The sequence below is a fragment of the Crocuta crocuta genome, unplaced genomic scaffold, assembly GCF_008692635.1.
Source record: "Crocuta crocuta isolate KB4526 unplaced genomic scaffold, BGI_CrCroc_1.0 scaffold586, whole genome shotgun sequence".
NCBI lineage: Eukaryota > Metazoa > Chordata > Mammalia > Carnivora > Hyaenidae > Crocuta > Crocuta crocuta.
In genome coordinates this window covers 2,431,957-2,450,507 of record NW_027532407.1, presented here as the reverse complement: position 1 = coordinate 2,450,507, position 18,551 = coordinate 2,431,957, and the positions used below count along the sequence as shown (strand labels likewise).

The 18,551-nt window shown below is 49.3% G+C and overlaps 1 protein-coding gene across 1 annotated transcript in view; it reads left to right on the top strand.

Annotated features, from left to right (window-relative positions):
* Nucleotides 1–18,551, top strand: part of ERICH6B (glutamate rich 6B) — a 63,507-nt gene that overhangs the window by 24,348 nt on the left and 20,608 nt on the right. Inside the window, exons 5-9 of the mRNA XM_077778780.1 lie at nucleotides 3,236–3,411; nucleotides 9,013–9,084; nucleotides 9,881–9,919; nucleotides 13,433–13,518; nucleotides 17,816–17,952. Of these exons, the coding sequence (XP_077634906.1) occupies nucleotides 3,236–3,411; nucleotides 9,013–9,084; nucleotides 9,881–9,919; nucleotides 13,433–13,518; nucleotides 17,816–17,952 (510 nt within the window). The remainder of the gene's footprint in view (nucleotides 1–3,235; nucleotides 3,412–9,012; nucleotides 9,085–9,880; nucleotides 9,920–13,432; nucleotides 13,519–17,815; nucleotides 17,953–18,551) is intronic.

The following is an 18,551-nucleotide window of genomic DNA, read 5'->3' as shown; positions in this document are numbered from 1 at the left end:
CTACCGGTGTCATGGCAGCAAGGTGAAGCGAAGAACAATAGCGAACAGGGTTTTTAAGGAGTAAGGGATGGGGGTGTTACAGTACATGTAGCATCATCACATAAGCACCAGTTACAATTGTACAGCACCCTTGGTAACAGCTTTGACCATTCAGTATCTGTGAGGTGTTCGTTCCTTTTGGTGGGACCCAATCATGACTTCTGTGAATCCTTTGAAAATGACCAATTATGAGGTGAGTTCAAAGGGCCCACGTGGGGTTCAGGCAAGCGGTGACAAATTGGCTAGTTTGTATCTGCAGTTCCCAGCCTTGACTCAGACCATAGGAATGTTTTTTGATTAGCTGAACTGAGGGCGGTCCGAAGATGGCCTTAGCCTTGAACAGTCTCAGGCTTTTCCTGGGACTGGGGCTACGTGCAGCCCGAGGTTTCTCTTAATGGAGGACTTAATTTTTGGCTCTTCAATACAAAGAAAGCACAGGGCGGTTCAGTGTTAGTGAGGCGCAGGAAGAAGGGCCCCGCTCTTCGACGTAGGGAGCCCACAGGTGTGGGTGAAGCGGCCCCCACTGCTGCTCCCCCCGCCACACACACACACACACACACACACACACACACACACCGGCCCTGGGCTCCGCACTGCACCCTCCCGGGGGCACCGCGGGTCCTCCGGCTTCACCTCCACTGCGGCAACGCATAAGACAGAGTAGCTCTTCGGAGGCCCCTCCACCTCACTTGCTGACACCCAGAGCAGTGACCACGGGAAAGGCCGTGACTGAGAACAGGGATTCTGGGGCCAGGCTGCTTGGGTGAGAATTTCAGCTCCTCCTCCCGGCAGCTGTGTGCCCTAGGGCAGCCACTTATCTCCTTGTGCCCAGGACTCTTCATCCATAAAATGGGGACAGTGAGCATTTCAGCCGCAGGAGGCTGCGGTCAGGATGAAACGAGCATCAGCTCGCGGGGCTCCCTGAGAACAGTGCCTAGTGCACAGCACATGCTCAGTAAGTGCTGTGGACCCTTGTGACTCCTGGTCTGCTCCCCGTGAGCCCCCACGCGGAAACTTCGCCTGCCTGGAACAAGAGTCACGATATGGGATCAGCTTTAATCTAAACACACGCACCCATCCAGCCCTTTATTCATATTGCAGCTGAGTGACTTTCCTGTCACTGAGGAGCGTGGGGATCAGAGGGGCCCTGGGGCCTCACCTGCGTTTGTCACGCACCCTCCCCACTTGGGTCCCAGAGTCCAGGTCTGGGCCTGGGTGCTCAGAGAGCCCCTGGCGTTTTCTGACACAAGGTTGCTGAGAGATTGAAAGGCGCAAACCACTGTAGGCAGGCCGTGTGGCACTCATAAGGCAGGGGGTGGGAAAAGGAAGCAGGTGCCTGATAGACAGGAAGTCTCCCTCTCCCACTTGTACACACATGCCCTGGAGGCCCCCGGACCCAGTGCGCCAGGCCCCTCCCCCACTCTGAAACCGCTGAAGGTGCAGGCCTGCAGCCAAGGCTCCCCAGGACCCAGGACCCATGGCTCGTCCTGCACCCTTCCCTTGCAGACAGGGCAGGGAGCTGGCGCTGGGCCCAGGTAGGCCAGGCCCCCAGCCCTGCTGCCACAGGTACCCCAGAGATCCTGCAGCGTCCCAGCCCAGGGCAGGTGTGGCAGGTGGGATGCTGAGTAAATGTCCATGGCGATGGCAATGACCAGATGGGCCCGCCATTACCTTAAGTATCATCCCTTCATTGTATGGGGCAGCTTTGACTTCTCGGAGTCCTTTCATGGGGATTTGCATTACTTCTTGGGGTCCCAGGGAGCACCTGGCGAGTGAGATCGGAGAGGCATCATCCCACTAGAAGGATAAAGCCTGGGAGTCTCCTGATCTGGCCTTGAGGCCTGGAACAGGGCAAGAGTTGACACTTGCCTACAGAGCTTACCTACGTCCACCAGTACTTGATCCCGGTAGTCACCCGATCTGGGATATGCCATCTGCCGCTTAACCCCACTGCTCCATTTCAATGGTGCACCCTGAGAACACAGCCGCTGTGCCGTAGCCCTAGCCCTAGGCTCTGGGTTCCTTGGAAGTGAAACAAGATCTATCTGTAACTCCCACAGACGCTGAGCCCCCAGGGTAGAGCAAGTGGCCTCTTCCTCTTTCCCTCAACCTCTTCATCTCCCAGCCTCAGACCACAGCCCCTCACCCCCTGCCTGTCTCTCTCTGCAGGGGGGAACACTGACCCAGACAGGGAACAGGCTTGTCTCTAAAGGGCCACCAAACCACTTACTTCCCCAGTAAGAACAGCAGCAGCCAAGAACGCGCTTGCACACTCCCATCTTGTCGCCAGCGGCAGAGACCCAGGAGGGAGGTCCAGGAGGGAATGCTTATCAGAAGGTGCAGAAGCTGAAGCACAGAGAAGCTAAGTAGGCTACCCAAAGTTACTCCACAATTGTGTTAGAGCCAGGATTTCAGCTCGGGTCATTTGACCTCAAAGACTGTGTTTTGTCTAGCAACCCTGGTCACCGCCCATTTATATGTTGGGCATTTTCCCTTACGCTTGTCTCTGCCATTTGGCCAGTTTACATGAGGTGACCTCAGGGCTGAAACACCCCAAAGACCCCTCTTATCCCTTTAAATTACAGGTCTTTGTCCCCACTTAAAAGCCAGAGATTCCTGAGGAAGAACGCAGCGTGGTGTGTTGAGGTTGTCTCTTTAGATGCTAAGCTACCAAATGGCAGGGCCTCTGCCTCACAGCCAATGCTCTGTCATCAGGCCCTGTGAAACCTTTCTCCATATTGGTGGTATCAATAGTGGGCAGACTAGAGGGGACAGGCCTCAGTGCTTGATTTTAAGCTACAGCATCTACTTTGGTATTTTTTTCCACTCTTCCTGAGGCAGCAGTAAGGCAGAAAGAGCCACTGAAATGGGCAGGGTCATGAGCCCGCAAGGAGAGAATGTTCTGGCATGGAAGCCTGGCCCATTGGCCTTTGAAGGCATCCATACAGACTTCTACTCCAAATGAAGCAGGAGTTGACGATGTGTGGCTGGGCTGCCCAGAATGCCACATGGGCCTATTTGCCACCATCTACAAGTAGGTCCCTTCTAACTCATGACATCCACCATGTGGGATGGGCAGGGTCTGCAGGAGATGGAGAGTAGCACCCCACCCCCACCTTCCTAGCAGGCCAAAGAACCCAGTGCCTAACCTGACTTCTGTGCGGAAGTTGACCTGCCTCTGTGCTCCCTCTGACAGGATGCCTTCTCAAGGGACCACCTTGTACGCTGCCCCTCCTTCCATCTCTGAACTTTCCCACGAGTCTCCATACTATGACACGATACCTTCTACATCCTCCATGCTGCAAGGTGCAAAACTTCTGGCCTGGCGGGACCAGAGCACGCAGACAGAATGGATCTATGAGACCACGTCGGGTAAGGGGAGCGGCCCACTGCCGGCCATCACACAGGGGGCTGGAAGGGGAATGCACTCCATGTGTGTGAAGTAGCATGGCGCTCATATTGCCTCTCATGCTAATGATATACACTGCTTCCTGTGCCATTCAAAGTGGTATTTTAGGTAAGAAGTTAAACTCCTCGACTAGCCCTGCTACCCCCATCCTCCAGCCCAGACCCCCCTCAGAGAAAGAGCATCAGCAAAGGGCTAAAACAAATACCTTGCCCTCTCTTTTCATCAGTCTTCCTGTTCTGTTCTACATGAACACAGACCCTATTTCCCTCAGGGACACAGGCCATTACCTTCCCAGATTACGACTGGTTCCTTGGGATGATGGGCTGTATCCGGATGATCCCGTGGACAGTGGCAAATGGGATAGTCTCTCGGCATGCCGTCCAACCAGCCAGGACTCAGAACCAGCACAAATCCTCTGTAGCGTGAACTTCTGTAGCCACAACTGGGAGACACTCAAGAGACAGTTTGGCAAGATTGCACTGAGAATCTTAATCCTCTACCCAATTAAGCCCAAAGTCCCCTCACTCTAGGATCCTAGGATGGAACACTGAATAGCATTTCTTGCCATTATTAATAATTTAAACCCCGCCTTCCTGAGATTGATCCATCGCGGGTTCACAGATTCATTTCACATCTGTAGTCATGGCAGCGGTAAATTAGATTCCCGCATCACCCCCACTTCCCTGCCCGCATCCGTGCCTGCTATATTTTGTAGCTCAAATGTGGGTAAATGAAATTAAGAGGCAGAAACTCTATGAGGGAGAGTGGAGAGGCAGAGGGCAGGGCCACGCAAGCCAGGAGCTCAGTGGCACGGGCAGCCCGGGCAGGATGAGGAGTAGTTTACGGGCTAAATCAGCTCGTGTGGGACTTTGGTCAGCACGTGAGCTCTGGTGGAGCCCTGAGAACTGGAACCATTTCAAAGTCAATAAGTATGACAGCTGGGAAAAATCTGAGCATTTATCTAAATATTCATAAGCAGGATTCTAAAAGTCATTTGCTGGGTAATAGCCTGTTAAGTGCCAATGCCAAGTTTGAAAGGAAGTGTGAGGGGAGAAAGGAGACAGAAGAAGGCTGGGGGGAGGGAAGGGGGAGCATCAAAGCCTGGTCTTACAGCCGTGGACCCACCTCCAGAGAGAGAGCCTCTTGCAGTCATTGTTTTATTTGACCTGTTCATTCATGATCCTTTTCGTCCCAAAGCTTAATTTACAGAGCTAGTCATGTCTGTATCTAATTTAGGTTTGAAGCACTCTGCATATCTGGTCTGTAGGGGCATTGGTTTTGCAGCTGAGTGTCTTTTTAATACCGAGTTCTTTACAGCCAACATATGTTTATTAAAAGTCTAGTCACCCACAGGAAATGCCTACTGATCAAATAATGTGACGTGGTGGCCTGGACCAAGGGTGTGCTCTGTGTTGGAGCCCCTAAGCCAGAATCAGTGACACAGCCCAGGTTCCTGCAGCTCTGTGGAGGGATGGTGGTTACAGCAGAGACTGAAACACAGGGGACAGCAAGCAGCTCTCCAAAATTTGTGGAGGCTTTTCTTTCCCCTTCTGCTTTGGAAGTGCAAGCTGTCCGTTGGAGAGCATTGGTAACAGTTGGGTAAAACATGCCTATAATATGTACATGATTATGTCTGGGCAATAGAATGGGGCAAATAGATGACAAAGATATGTCCATCTGTGTGTGAAAGAGTTGTAAGAGAAAGTGACGGCACACAGGAAAAAACCAGGAAGTACAGAGCTCGAGGAAGGTGGAAGGGCTCAAAACCACCTCAAGAGGAGAGAGAGGAAAGTGACACAGGGAAATTGAAGTGTGGGTGATGGGGATGGGGCACCAGCCATGGAGGAAAGCCAGTCCTTCTGCAGCTGGAGCACGGAACACTAAGGATTCCCAAACATGGAAGATGTGAAAAACTATATGCTTTAGGCCCGGGGCAGAAGCCACCCATCCACTTGTTGGAGAAACACAGAGACTTGAGACGAAAAGAATCCAAGATGCCGGCTGTGTGGGGTTGAGGGCAGTAGGAACAGCGAAGATGAGAGCAGGCACTGATGACGCTATTCCTCCGGGTCCGGGACTGTGCCTCCCTGTCCCAGATTTCCTGTAAACATGCAGATTTCCAGCCTTCTCAGGATCCCTGTCTGCATTCTCAACAACATCCCCAGAGGCTATGAAGGCACAGGAACATTGGAGAACCAGAAAACCTCAAGTGGAGGATAAATTTCATGGGTGCCACGTTCCTATTGTTAAAGTATTTGTGAATTATGAAATTGTTCAACGCCAGTGGGCCAGAAACAGCATTTTACATGGCAAGGCCCTTCTCAACAAGTAAGACTTTGAACCAAATATGGAGGAAGAACATCCAGATAAGTCCCTGAAACCTATTGCTACGGAGAGTGGCAGGTCTGATACGGAAGGGATGCTAAAGGCACAGGGATGCCTCATGACCTATATAAGGGAGTGTTCCGAAGGAGGATCAGAGAGGCTATTTATGGCCTCAGGTGTCTACCTATCCAGGCACAGAGCAAGGTCGTAAAGAACTGCACAAGTTCTAACACAGAGCATTATAGCCATGGCTGTAAAAATCCTCAAGACTTAGTGCCTGGCACATAGTAAGCTTATGTAAGCATACTACAATATTTGTCAAATACTTGCAAAATTGTCATGGAATCCACTGATTCAAGGCCAGATATGGTGATAGGAGGGTATATTCTACTCCCCAAAAAAGTCTTGGTAGGAAGGGGGCTGTGTGTAGAAAGATGTACACAAGGAGATACTATATGTGTAGGGATGTGGGTGAGAATAAACAGCGAGGGGATGCTGTCAGTGGAGTGGTTTACTTCAAGCCACCTGGCCAGATGGAGAAGAGGGTTGGAAAACTCCCCAAAGTGCAAACTAGTGCCATTTCCCGTGGCGGACTCAGATTTTGAAAGATCACACTCAGGTTCAAAAGATGAGAAGCTTACCTGTGATAAAGGTAGGAAAATTGCTCAAACTTTAGAATGGTGCTCGGAGAGCTGAAGCCCAGGGTAAACTTATTCTTACCAAAAAGTCATCGTTGTCGCCATCACCCTCACCACTACCACCACCATCGTCATAAGGCAGGAAGCCACAAAAGACGGGGGTCCTTTAAAAATATGATTGGGGTTGGGCACCTGGTTGGCTCAGTCGGTTGAGCCTCTGATTTTGGCTAAGGTTCATGAGTTCCAGTCCCAAGTCAGGCTCTGTGCTGACAGCTCAGAGCCTGGAGCCTGCTTCAGATTCTGTATCTCCCTCTCTCTCTGCCCCTCCCCCACTCATGCATTCACAGGCGCATGCACCTGCTCTTTCTCTCTCTCTCAAAAATAAACATTAAATTTAAAAAAAAAAAAAACTATGATTAGGGCAAAACGAAGATCAAGGTAAACAGGGCCAATGTTTAGTGCAATGTTGAGGGCTGAGTCGGAGAAAGTCAGGTTCTTTGATTGGTATTTAATTTTTACTTCACTAAGAAGGGAAATAATCTGCAGATTGAAACAGATGCAACAAAATTGGGTGAGAAATACCAGAAACCAAAGGCTGGTGGAAAGATCAGAAGGGAATGATAACTCTTTGTTCTGACTGGGATAAAATATACACCAGAATATCTATAGAGTGAGAGTGGCTTAATCACATTTATGGTTTTTGAGAAATTGGGAAATGAGTCTGTACGACCAACCTAGGGCAAATATTGAGAGCAAAATGGTCACAAGAAACCAGCATAGGATGACTAAGAACAAATCAAGGTCACGTTTTGACAAAGTTAGTAGATCAACGAACTATGGTAACCCAGTGGGCCCAAATGCCCCAAGGGGCTCATTTCAAAGTCTTCCAGCTGTTCCCATGGACAAGATGGAGCAGGGTCAGGTGGATGCTAATGGAAGATGATCAAATGAGAACTGTCGAATAACCGCCCAGAGATACTGTTGAAGTATCGGAGTGAACTGAGTTTCTAGTGGGGAGCCACGGGGCTCTGTACAGCATCTTATTCTAGACCTGGATACAGATGTAGGAGGAATACTTACATTTGCAGATGACCTGAAGCTGTTGGTTGATGGGGATAATGTAATCAGATTCTAAACAATCCTGACAGGCGGAAACATTGAACTGGGACTAGCTAGATGAAATATAATGCGAACTTAGAGCAGATCCTGCTTTTAAGCCCACAAAAATGATAGGATGGAAAAGTACAAGGTGGGGAAGGTCTGTTGGATGTAGACACTTGACTCAGCCACAAGTTCAAGAAGTCACTGGTGTGACTGATGCAAGTGTCAGAAAGGCTAGTGTAACCAAATCCAATAAAAGACTATATAAACAGAAATCAGTCTTGTGTGAGCCTGCACCGGAAGGCCAGCCCCAGGACAGCTGTTCAGTGTGGGGACTGCCACACTGTATGAGAGTTGGAAGCAGATTTGGAGGAGAGAGTGGCATTAGGCAGACCCAGAGGCTGCGTCATCCATGAAAGCGTCGGAGCCAAGGGGGTGGTAAGCTTGGAAGACATGCGGCTCCAAGAGAGGACAGCTGCCTTCAGACATCCATGTTCTGCCGCACCAGGACAAGGCCTGACTCTGCATGTGCACTGAAGGGCTAGAATAGGACCCCCTTCTGGGAAATATGTTAAAAAAAAAAAAAAAAAGCCCAGATTCCTAACAGTCAGAGCGATGCCACAGTGGGATAGCCGGAGAGGTCCTCATCTACAGCGGGCCCGGTCTCAGCTGGAGGACTAATAGGCAGGGACGCTGCCTGAGTGCGAGAGGGTTTCATCCTGGCACCCCAGAACCAGGCTCGAATCCTGACACCCCCAGGGGCAGGTGGAGCAGGTTGCCCCTGCTTGTTGACCACTGGCTTGCTACTCTCTGCTGTGTATACATAGGATTTATATATAGGATGTGTGTGTATGCACATGCATAGGCTTAGGGATAGGAAGAAGGAGAGGTGGGGAGGGCGCAAAAAGGAATAGGGACTAAAAAATCCCAGAAGACATAAAATAGTAATAGCCAAGAACTTACAAAAGCCCTCAGAAAATACAGTGGCCTCCTGTTGCATATGGTAGTGCATCTGTACTAGATAGTCCCCGTGTGTCCCAGCCAGCTCCCATCCCACACTCCTCCGAGAGCCACAGGAGAGCGGAGATGCCCACTTCCCGTAGTGACACGCACACCCCATTTCCACATGGCTTTGGAGCGACTTGGAGCTCTAAAATCTCCCCCCTTTGCTGTTCTATCTATTCTGAGGGTCCTTAACTGGCCCAGCGGTGAGCAGAGAAGGCCACAGAGAGTCTACATACGTGTCCCAACCACTGGTTCACTGCAGTCTTGGATAAGTTATCAGAACTAAAGAGGACTAGAGGCAGGGGGCGTGTCCAGCATGTGCCAGCAGGGGGCGTGTCCGGTATATGCCAGCAGTGCCCTCCAACCTGCTCTTCCCATCTCTCCATCAGCCTTGGGCACCGAGGAAGAACTTCAGACCCTAAATGTCTAATATGAACCCCTCAGAAAGAGTGAGGTTCAAATCGCTAACAGTCACCTTCTTCTGTCTTTTAACAGCAACCGCAAAATCAAAATCAAAATTAAAACTCTCACCAACCACACTAACCACTGTAAAGCCGGAATCGGAAGGTATTTAAATTTTATGATTGGAGGATGATTTTAAATGACTCGTAGAAATTAACAAGTCCATCCACAAGAAGGTAAGAATAACAGGATGACTATGCCCCTGGCCAAAGAGAGATCTCCTTTGACCATTTTAGACTAAAGCAATCTTACTAAGGCCTGTGGCCAAAGTATTATTTCTAGGGCTTGGTGCAAGCCTCAGGGACCAAGGAAGAAACTGAGCCAAAGGGTAAACATGTTTTTAAATTTGAATTAAAATTGAATTTTGAAGAGGGAGATAAGGGTACTTACCACTGGAATTGGAAGGAAAGATAATAGGTTACCCATACTCAGTTTATTCCATGACATTAACTGTATATCTAGCAAACTTACTGTTCACCTACTGCATACTGGACAGGATATAAGATGAACAAAACCATCATACCCTCTGACAGATAGTAGCCACGCTTGTGGTGAACATCGCAGAGCATAAAGAGTTGTTGAATCACTATGTTGTACACTTGTTCCTCCAGGAGCTCAATGTACAACTAAAAAGAAAAAAATTACACCTTCTCTAAACTTACATTCTAATGGGCAAGATGAAATATCAACAAAGGGAAGGGAATCAATATGTGTTGAGTATAAACAACAGGCCTCAAACCGAAGATGACAGAAGCCACTTACCCCTAAACCCATGATCTCCACCCAGTCTACCCCAGCTATTTAGGATGTACTTTATTAACTTGATTCCCTCAGGGACCAAAAGGTCCAGACAAGTTCACCATACCACATCCTATTAATAATTGTTGCTATTATTTTTTAGCATATGTTGTCCCTGACATGCCTCAACGGGAAGAAAGTGGTAAGCACCCAACATAATATATCCAAAGATCCCTGCTCCCTGCAGAGTGTCCTGCCTGGGGGTGGTGTCGCGGGAGGGTGCATCCCTTGCTGGCCCAGCTTGTACCAAGTCCTAGAGAGGACCTGGGGACATGCTGGGCACATAGCCTCTGAACTCGGGTGGGCTTTCATGTCCTTTCCTGAAGAAGAGGAATAGAATAAGAAATAGAGAGAGGGTCTCTGGAGCAAGACAGAATGACCGGGAACATAACTCCTTCTCTGTACTCAAGAGCTCTGGTACAGGGAACCCCATATTTAAAGAGGGCCTAACTGGTTGCTGGGATCCCTGAGGTCTGGGCAGTGGAGCTTGACAAGAGGGCATGGACCCCTCCAAATAAATATATCCAGTGGCACCTTGGTGGGGAATAAATTGGAACCCCTACAAATGGTGCCTTTAAACACATTAATTCTTTACTAAGGAGGGCTTAGTTGAATCCTCTGAAGGGGAAGGACAGGAGAGAATTCTGATGGTGGCAAAATTCCAACTTACACCTATCGCTCCCTCCCCCCACACCAAAACAAAAGCTCGACAATTAACACGGCCCATCCTATTAGGAAACAACTTAGGGACTACAGTCTCTTATCTTTCAACATGGTAGGGGCTGAGGGGAAGATCAAGTCTTGCATACACAGGCGGCTTATCAACCAAACTCTCAGACTCTAGACAATATATCCCACCCACTACCCAATCACCCCCAGAAGGGTACTGATCAATAGAACTGTCTTCATCCTAATCCATTTTCAGGGAGGGTTTAGAACTGTGCTGCTCAAACTTTAATGCACAGAACGATCACTGAGGATCTTGTTAAAATGCAGATTCTGGTTCAGTAGGTCTGAGGTCCTGTATTTCTCACAAGTTCCCGGCAGCAGCTACTGCTACTAATCTATGGTTCACACCTTGAGTAGCAAGGTTTGAGAAAAGCTTATAGACTTGTGCCCACAGCAATCACCAGACGAGCCAATCCCTCCATCCACCTGTCGAGGATAAAAAGGGGCTTACTACAGGAAAGGTCGAGGAGGGGAAGACAGGACCAAGTTTCTTCTGTTGCCTGTTCTCAGTAGAGCCTGGTTGCCCATTTTTCAGTCCTTCACTGCTTCCTCCCTCCCTTTCCTCATCTACAATGTGGGGAGCTGCCCCACAGGACGGATCCACACAGCTCAAATATCTCTCCCGAATTCAGGAACTATGGTTCCGTAGGAGAAACCATTAGGGGAGAGGCACTGATTGGATGGAGGGAAATTAAGATTTGTTCCTAATCGGATCGAGAGAGGACACACTCTAGGGAATCCTGTGTCCCTGGCATCTACCAATGTTAGCCCTGCTTCTCTGCACCGCCCTGAAGATGAATTTTACTGTTCCCATTACACAGAAGAGGGGACCGAAGTGTCACGGACCTGGGTGACATGCTGTGAGTAGCCCGTAGGGCCACCATTCAAGGACCTGGTGCTTCCCCCGCCCCCACCAACCCTCCCTCAGAGCCCCTACAGGGGAAGATGAGGAGCTCTCTAGAACAAAGGTAGGGGCTGACGGAAATCCCCAGAGGGAAAGTTAATCAGGCAGTAGGCATAAAGCTTGTCCTTGTTCAGCCCCGGTGTGGCTGTTGCTGTGTAGCTGCCGTGCTTGTCTTGACATGTAGACAGTGCCCATTGAAGTTAATAAGGTGAATTATGATGTTGAATCGAGCACCCAGAACGCCGCCATTCCAAGCCACGTTCTTCCCTTGATGAACACCTAGCTTGGTTTCCCTCAAATTAACTGTGCATTATTCCGTAGTGCCTATTAAAATGGGGCAGTCACAAATGATGGGGATTTGCTAAGCTATTAGCCAGTGGCAGACTCTCACTCACAATCTAGGGGGGGCACATACTCAAAGAATCTTCCACGGGAGACGCCGCCTGCCACTCTGTCTCCCCAGACACATTCTCCCAGGTCCTCTGTGTCCCCTCTCCAGTGACGACCATAAGGAGCTTCCTCCTCAGAGCCTGCTGGAATTCCCACGGATTCTCGCTGGGTTTTCCGGAATGGCTTTTCAGAACGTTTCCCAGCTGTTTCCACGGCAGGCAGTCTGGGGACACTCCGTGTTTTGGGAATTGAGCTGAGAGGGCCCCGGTGCCCGGCCCGGCCTCATACCCCAGGGTGCACTCGGGAACTGAGAGAACTACTGTGGATTCCCACAGCACAGGGTCTACCACAGACGTGTCAGGTTTGTGTCCGAGACAAAGCAACGCTGGGGCCGGGGGGCTGGAGGCAGAAAGGTGTCGGTAAAGGCGGGTCCAGCTGAGTGGGGCTCTCTATCCCAGCAGAGCTTTTATTACTGAACCAAAACCGGGATGAAGGGCAAAGTGAATGTGTACGGAGATCACGAAGAACATCCCTTCTCCGTCCCCAAAGGTGTCCTAGACACACAAAATCGGACAGAATAAGAAGTCGGCCCTGCACCAACCTGATGGACCTTCAGGGCTCTCTGGGTGGGCCGGCTTGAAGGGGCCGCTGTCATCCTGAAGCTGACAAAACAGTAATTTCCCCGGGGGTCCAATTACCGTTTGAGAGCCCGTCCCCTGAGCCCCCCCCTCAAGAGCCACACCTTCCCGGGAGCAGGAGATGGGGCCCAAGTTGTAATTATCAATTCCTTGATTCAATTTGCACCCCGTCGACACATGAGGCTCTACGTACCCCTCCTGGCCCCGGCTCTACCTCTAGCAGGCTGTAGCTGACCTTGAGAGCAAAGTTATTCATTCTCCACTTTTTATGAGCTCACGGGCTTGAGAATACATCTCTTATGCTTTGATTCGCAATTAGGAGCCATACTTAAGTCAAGAAATCAGCAATTTTTTACAAAACCGGCAGGAGACAGGAATATTTCTCAGGACTTCCAAGAGAAAATCACACTCAGAATAGATCTCTCCCAGAATAAGATCTAAAATTCTTCCTGTAGACTACAAGGTCCTCTGTGAGTTTGCCCTATAACCTACACTACCCTCCCCCCACCCGCTCGCCATTTCCACTCCTACTACCCTCCATATTCACCCCTCCCCAGGTATACTGTGCCTCTTACAGTTTGAGTTATGTCAACCACACTCCCACATTCTACCACCTCAGTGCCTTTGCACCTGCTAGCCCCCTGCCTGAATGTTCCTTCCCAGCTATCTGCCTGCTTACTCATTGCCTTACTTCATTCAGGACTCACTCACACGTCACTGTCAGGTGAACCTTGCCAGCGACCAGTAACACACGCTTTCTAAAGTCAGCCACTGAAACTGACCCCTTTATTCCTATTTTATTAATATCCCCAAGTTGAAGTTTAGGAAATTTGATGAGTTTACCTAAAGCCTTATTGATGACACATACATTTTTATTTAAAAGGGCAAGGGTAAATGCCGTAACTGTTTCCTTTTGGTTTTGGTTTTGCTTGCTTGTTGTGGTGGCTGTTTTTCCAAATGTCTTCGCTTCTGCCGTTCCCTCCAAAATCAAAAGCCATGGAGTTTGTTTCTAAAGACAGCTTGTGGGACAGTTTGTTAAATGAGGCCGTGGACTCCACGGAAACTGAGGACTGTAACAAGGTAAGTCAGATAAAAACTCGAGACCCCCTTCCTCCCAAAGTTGGAGCAGTGTGCCCCCAGGCCAGCTGGGAACTACGTCCTAAGTGCTGGGACTCATTGCTTCACTCCACTGTTAGGACAGCCCACAGGAGCTTTTCTTAAAACAGGCCAAAGTTTAAATGTCACACATTAAATCAAAGCGGGTCAGAATAAAGGCACATGCAGCCCTGCACAGCCCTACTTTCAGAGCCCTTCTCATAATATAAACACATTCTGGAACCCTTTTAAAGGTGGCAAAGCCCAAAACAAAACATTTCATTCATCTAGAGGTCAAGGCAAATCAGTCTTCGTCAAAACCTCAATAAAAATGAAGTTAAATTGGGGCGCCTGGGTGGCTTAGTCGGTTAGGCGTCCGACTTTCGCTTAGGTCATGATCTCGCGGTTCTGGGTTCGAGCCCTGCGTCGGGCTCTGTGCTGACTGCCAGCTCAGAGCCTGGAGCCTGTTTCAGAGTCTGTGTCTCCCTCTCTCTCTGACCCTCCCCTGCTCACGCTGTCTCTCTCTCCTAGAAATAAATAAAAAAAATTAAAAAAAAAATGAAGTTAAATTCTAGAAAGTTGGACTAGTTGTATTTTCCCCCCACTTTTGACAGCTTACAACCCTAGACATTATATTTAAAACACATAGAAGAAGCCTCTGAAGGACTGGTAAGCGTAGAAAACAGAGGGTCGCCGAGGGGCTGTGGGAGGGGGATGGGCTAAATAGATGTGGAGCATTAAGGAATCTACTCCGGAAATCACTGTTGCACTGTATGCTAACTAACCTGAATGTAAATTAAAAAATAAATTTTAAAAAAAAGGAAGCCTCTGAAGGAGAGGGGATGCCTGGGTGCCCCAGTTGGTTAAGTGCCTGACTTTGGCTCAGGTTATGATCTCATGATTTGTGGTTTCGAGCCCTACGTTGGGCTCTGTGCTGACAGCTCAGAGCCTGGAGCCTGCTCTGCATTCTGCTTTGCCTCTCTCTCTGCCCTTCTCCTGCTCACACTCTGTCTCTCTCTCTCTCTCAAAAATAAAATAAACATTAAAAAAATTGAAGGATGGAGAGAAATCAGATTGGCTAGTAAGCTGAGGACCCAAGGGATGACATGGTGGGGAGTTCCTGAGTTCTCTTTTCACTTCGTACATCCCTGGCAATTAAGTGCCGAAACACAGCAGCTCAGAAATCGCTTCAAGCACGCCTGCTGTCTGTTACCAAAGGACCGGGAAGGGCGCAGCCTGTCAGGGGTGGAGACCACAGCCTCGGCCATGCAGGCTAACACCACAGCAGCTAGCAGCAGATACCCTTGCCCACGTCCCCTCAGAGGGACACAGAACCAGCCCTGAGAGTCCACGGACGCCCTTTCCCCAGCTGGACCCGATAACCGGAGAGAAGATGGGAAGTCGCAATCATCTGAATAAGCCTTATATCTACAGCATGCTATATCGTCTTTACTGCATGAATATTTTACCTGCTGGTGCAGCCTGGTGGCTCTAATTTCCCGTGTCTACTTGCTTCTAAGACTTACATGCTGATTCAGGCGAAAACATTATGATGCACCGTTTCCATTATGGCGAAGAAACTTTCTCAGGATTGTAGCTGCTAACTACAACCACAAGAGTGAAATCTTGTGTCCCTGGAATTCAAAATTAAGCAGATATATTCTTCTAAATTTACAATAGAAGAGGTAAAAAAAAAATTAGGTATTTGGGGTTTTTTTTTTAAAATGTTTTAATTGGGAAATTTTCTGCTCTTAGTTTACCCTGAGCCCTAAATATCTTGCTGTCCACACTTGCTGCTTTATACGTTATATTAATAAGAATTGCCTTTCGGGGCGCCTGGGTGGCTTGGTCGGTTAAGCGTCCGACTTTCGCTTAGGTCATGATCCCGCAGTTCGTGGGTTCGAGCCCCGCGTCGGGCTCTGTGCTGACTGCCAGCTCAGAGCCTGGAGCCTGTTTCAGTCTGTGACTCCCTCTCTCTCTGACCCTCCCCTGCTCGCGCTGTCTCTCTCTCTCTCCTAGAAATAAATAAAACATTAAAAAAAAAAAAAAGAATTGCCTTTCAAATGCTGAAATGCCACATTAAAGGGAGGGAAAACAATGACTGGAATGCACATTCACCTCATCGTATTTACTAAGACAGGAAAGGAAACGTAGGCATGTTAGAAAGATTTTTCAGCAAGAGTTGGAATCTAAAGGAATTGTTTTAATTAGAAACTTAAATTATTCAGAGCCCTTCGGCACGCCTGCCAGCTGCGCTGGACGGTACTGGACGGAGTGCCAGTGAGAGGCGCGGAGGAGACACCTCCCGGGAGGCTCCGTGTGACAGGTGCGCCCCAGCAGCCCCCAGCCACCCAGCCCCAGACACTGGCCTTCTCACCGGAGGCAGCTGTATGGCCTGGAAGGCAGCACTTCTCCGAGCCTTGTCATTGGAGGCAGAGGTGGACAGGCGGGGCCAGAGCGGGACAGAAAGAACAGAGTAAATGCCACACACTACCTGCAGCTGAAGGACTTGCTGGCGTGGACGTTTGAGGCCCCTTTGGAGGGAATACCAGAAACCACCGGGACACAAACGAAAAAGAGGGCGCTAAGACCTTCTGTTTGGACAGGGGCTCTCATACTTTGGCTATGCTGACAGTTGGACTCCTTTGCTGCTTCTATGCACTACCCATGCTTGTTTTCGTTCTGTGGCGTGCCCGTGCCCCACAAACCTCGCTGTGCAAATGGTTTTGGTTGCAGTAACCACAGATTCACCCGGGAGAAGTCTCCGGGCATGGAGAGCTCATCGCCGGCGTAGGCGATGCACCTACCACGGTGAGGAGGATAGCTCTACGCTACAGGCAGGGAAGCAAATGGGACAGACCTCTAGGACATCAGTCGCATGTGCTGGCTAACTCGAGTAGGGAGGCACAGCCTGGATGGGACAAGAACTTCAACGAGGCCCACCCAGTGGGCCTGCTGTCTGGGGGACCACAGCGGGCACCGTAGTTTCTGGTGAACAAAAATCCAAAGACGATGGTGAGAGATCACTGGCCCAGGCAAATAGGAAGTCACTCCATCCCTAGGGAAGAACTGTCAACAATGAGGAACTTAGAGGCAGACATTTTGGTGCCACGGGCCTTAACCTCAACCTGCTCAGAAGCAGAGGTCAGTATTAAGGGATAAACTGAGGCATCTAAAACATTTTAAGAGTCTATTTGAGCATATATGGATTCAGACTGTGCATCACCAAACCGGAAGTGGTTAGGAGTACCCCGCTAGCAGGAGCTGAGGAGAGGCTTTTATGAAGACAAGGCAGAAGCAGCGCAACGGAAGTGTCGAGTGGCCATCACTTAAAGCCTGTTTGGCCGCTTGTGATTGGTTGCCCTTAGATTTCGGTTCATAACGTTGAGGCATTTTATAGGCCTAGATTTTGGTTTGCTTACCAGGCCCCGCGACATTAGAGCCACCTACCTCAGTGTGACAGCCTGCTTGGTTAGTTGACTTAACATCCCCAATGGGAGAGGAGCTGCAGAGGCTGAGAATCAGGCAAGCTGGACCTGAGGCACCCCAGCCTGCCCCCCAGCCTGGAAAATCTGTCCAACCACAAGCTACGTTCTCAAATTTGTCCCGGCTCATGCACAACTTTGGATATGTTGGTCTCCCTCTTACCAGAGGAGACTAATACGTTAATGACACACAATACATTACCAGATGTTGAACAGCCATGGTGACAACCTCAACCTGCACATGAGCAGGGCGACATGACACCTTCATGGGTGTTAGAATCCCAGATTTGGGACTGATAAAATTTACAAAATAAAAAGGCAGCTTGCAACATCATTACTCTGGACACAGAATTGGCTGCTACTATAAGCTGCTAGGTGCTACCCTGCTTTCCTGAAAACTCTCATCCTTCATAGTGAAGCAACCGCTCGGAACTTGGCCTGCATCTCGAAAAGCCGTCATGCTCTTAAATCACGGAAGCATTTTTATGCTCTATAACCATCTCCACATTTGGAAAAAGATAATTTCATGCTCAGAAAAGATTTCTTGTCATGCTTCTGTTAATATATATATATATATTTTTTTTGTTTTTGAGCAAATTGGGGAGTGAGGAGTATGAGAATAATGGAAATATTCTTTAAAACAAATCTCTCTGGCCACCCTATGGTTCCCATGGTTTGTGTCTTCCTGATAGCACATTGAAATTTCACTAGTACTTTTGGGAGTCAGAAAAGTGCTTAATTATCGTAAGCCACTAATACTCCTTTTATAGGTATTTCATTCTGTGTTCCTTTTGTAGGCTGTCAACAGCTCCTATCAGGTGGTGTTTAGCACCATGCTTAAAGAAATGGCTGCTCGCCAAGAACTGGAAGAGGATATTGACGTCCCCGTGACTGGGATTCTGGAGAGCGAAACCAGGAGGAAACTGAGAATTCTGTAAGTGACTGGAGAGATCAAGCTATTGGTCAGTGGGTTCAAGTAGGCCAGAGGTGGTAGCAGGGAAAGTGTAAACTGGGCCACCAGAGCAAAGAGCAAGGCCAGGACCAGGCCGGTCCCCTGAGCCAAAGAGCAAGCCCAGAAGCAAGAGCAGCTCAGGGGGAAGATGGACAGAATGATCTGGTTGCCAAGGAAATCTACAAGCACGGGAGGTACAGGAGAGGATCAAAGGCTGGCAGTGACAGCGGTCGGAGATACGAGGCAGGAAAAGTTTTGGAGCTACCATGAACTTATACAAAAGTCTGGGGACAGAGCCCGGGCCTTTCTTTTAAGAGAGGGGACAACGGGGAATCCAGATCTTGGGCATCTGCTGAGAAATTCCCCAGCTCCGTCACAGGCTAGCTGATGCTTTGCCATGCTCCCTGGAGTGGGAAAACCATGAGCTGCACTGACCTGCGAGTCATGGCCAGAGTCCCCATTTGGAATGGGGAATGATAAGGCTATTGCAGACTGTTGCTGGCACCAAGTCTTTCTAGTTGTCATGGTCCCAGGTCACAAAATGTCCCCAAACTCCATTTGTACCTCCAGAATGGAGGTGG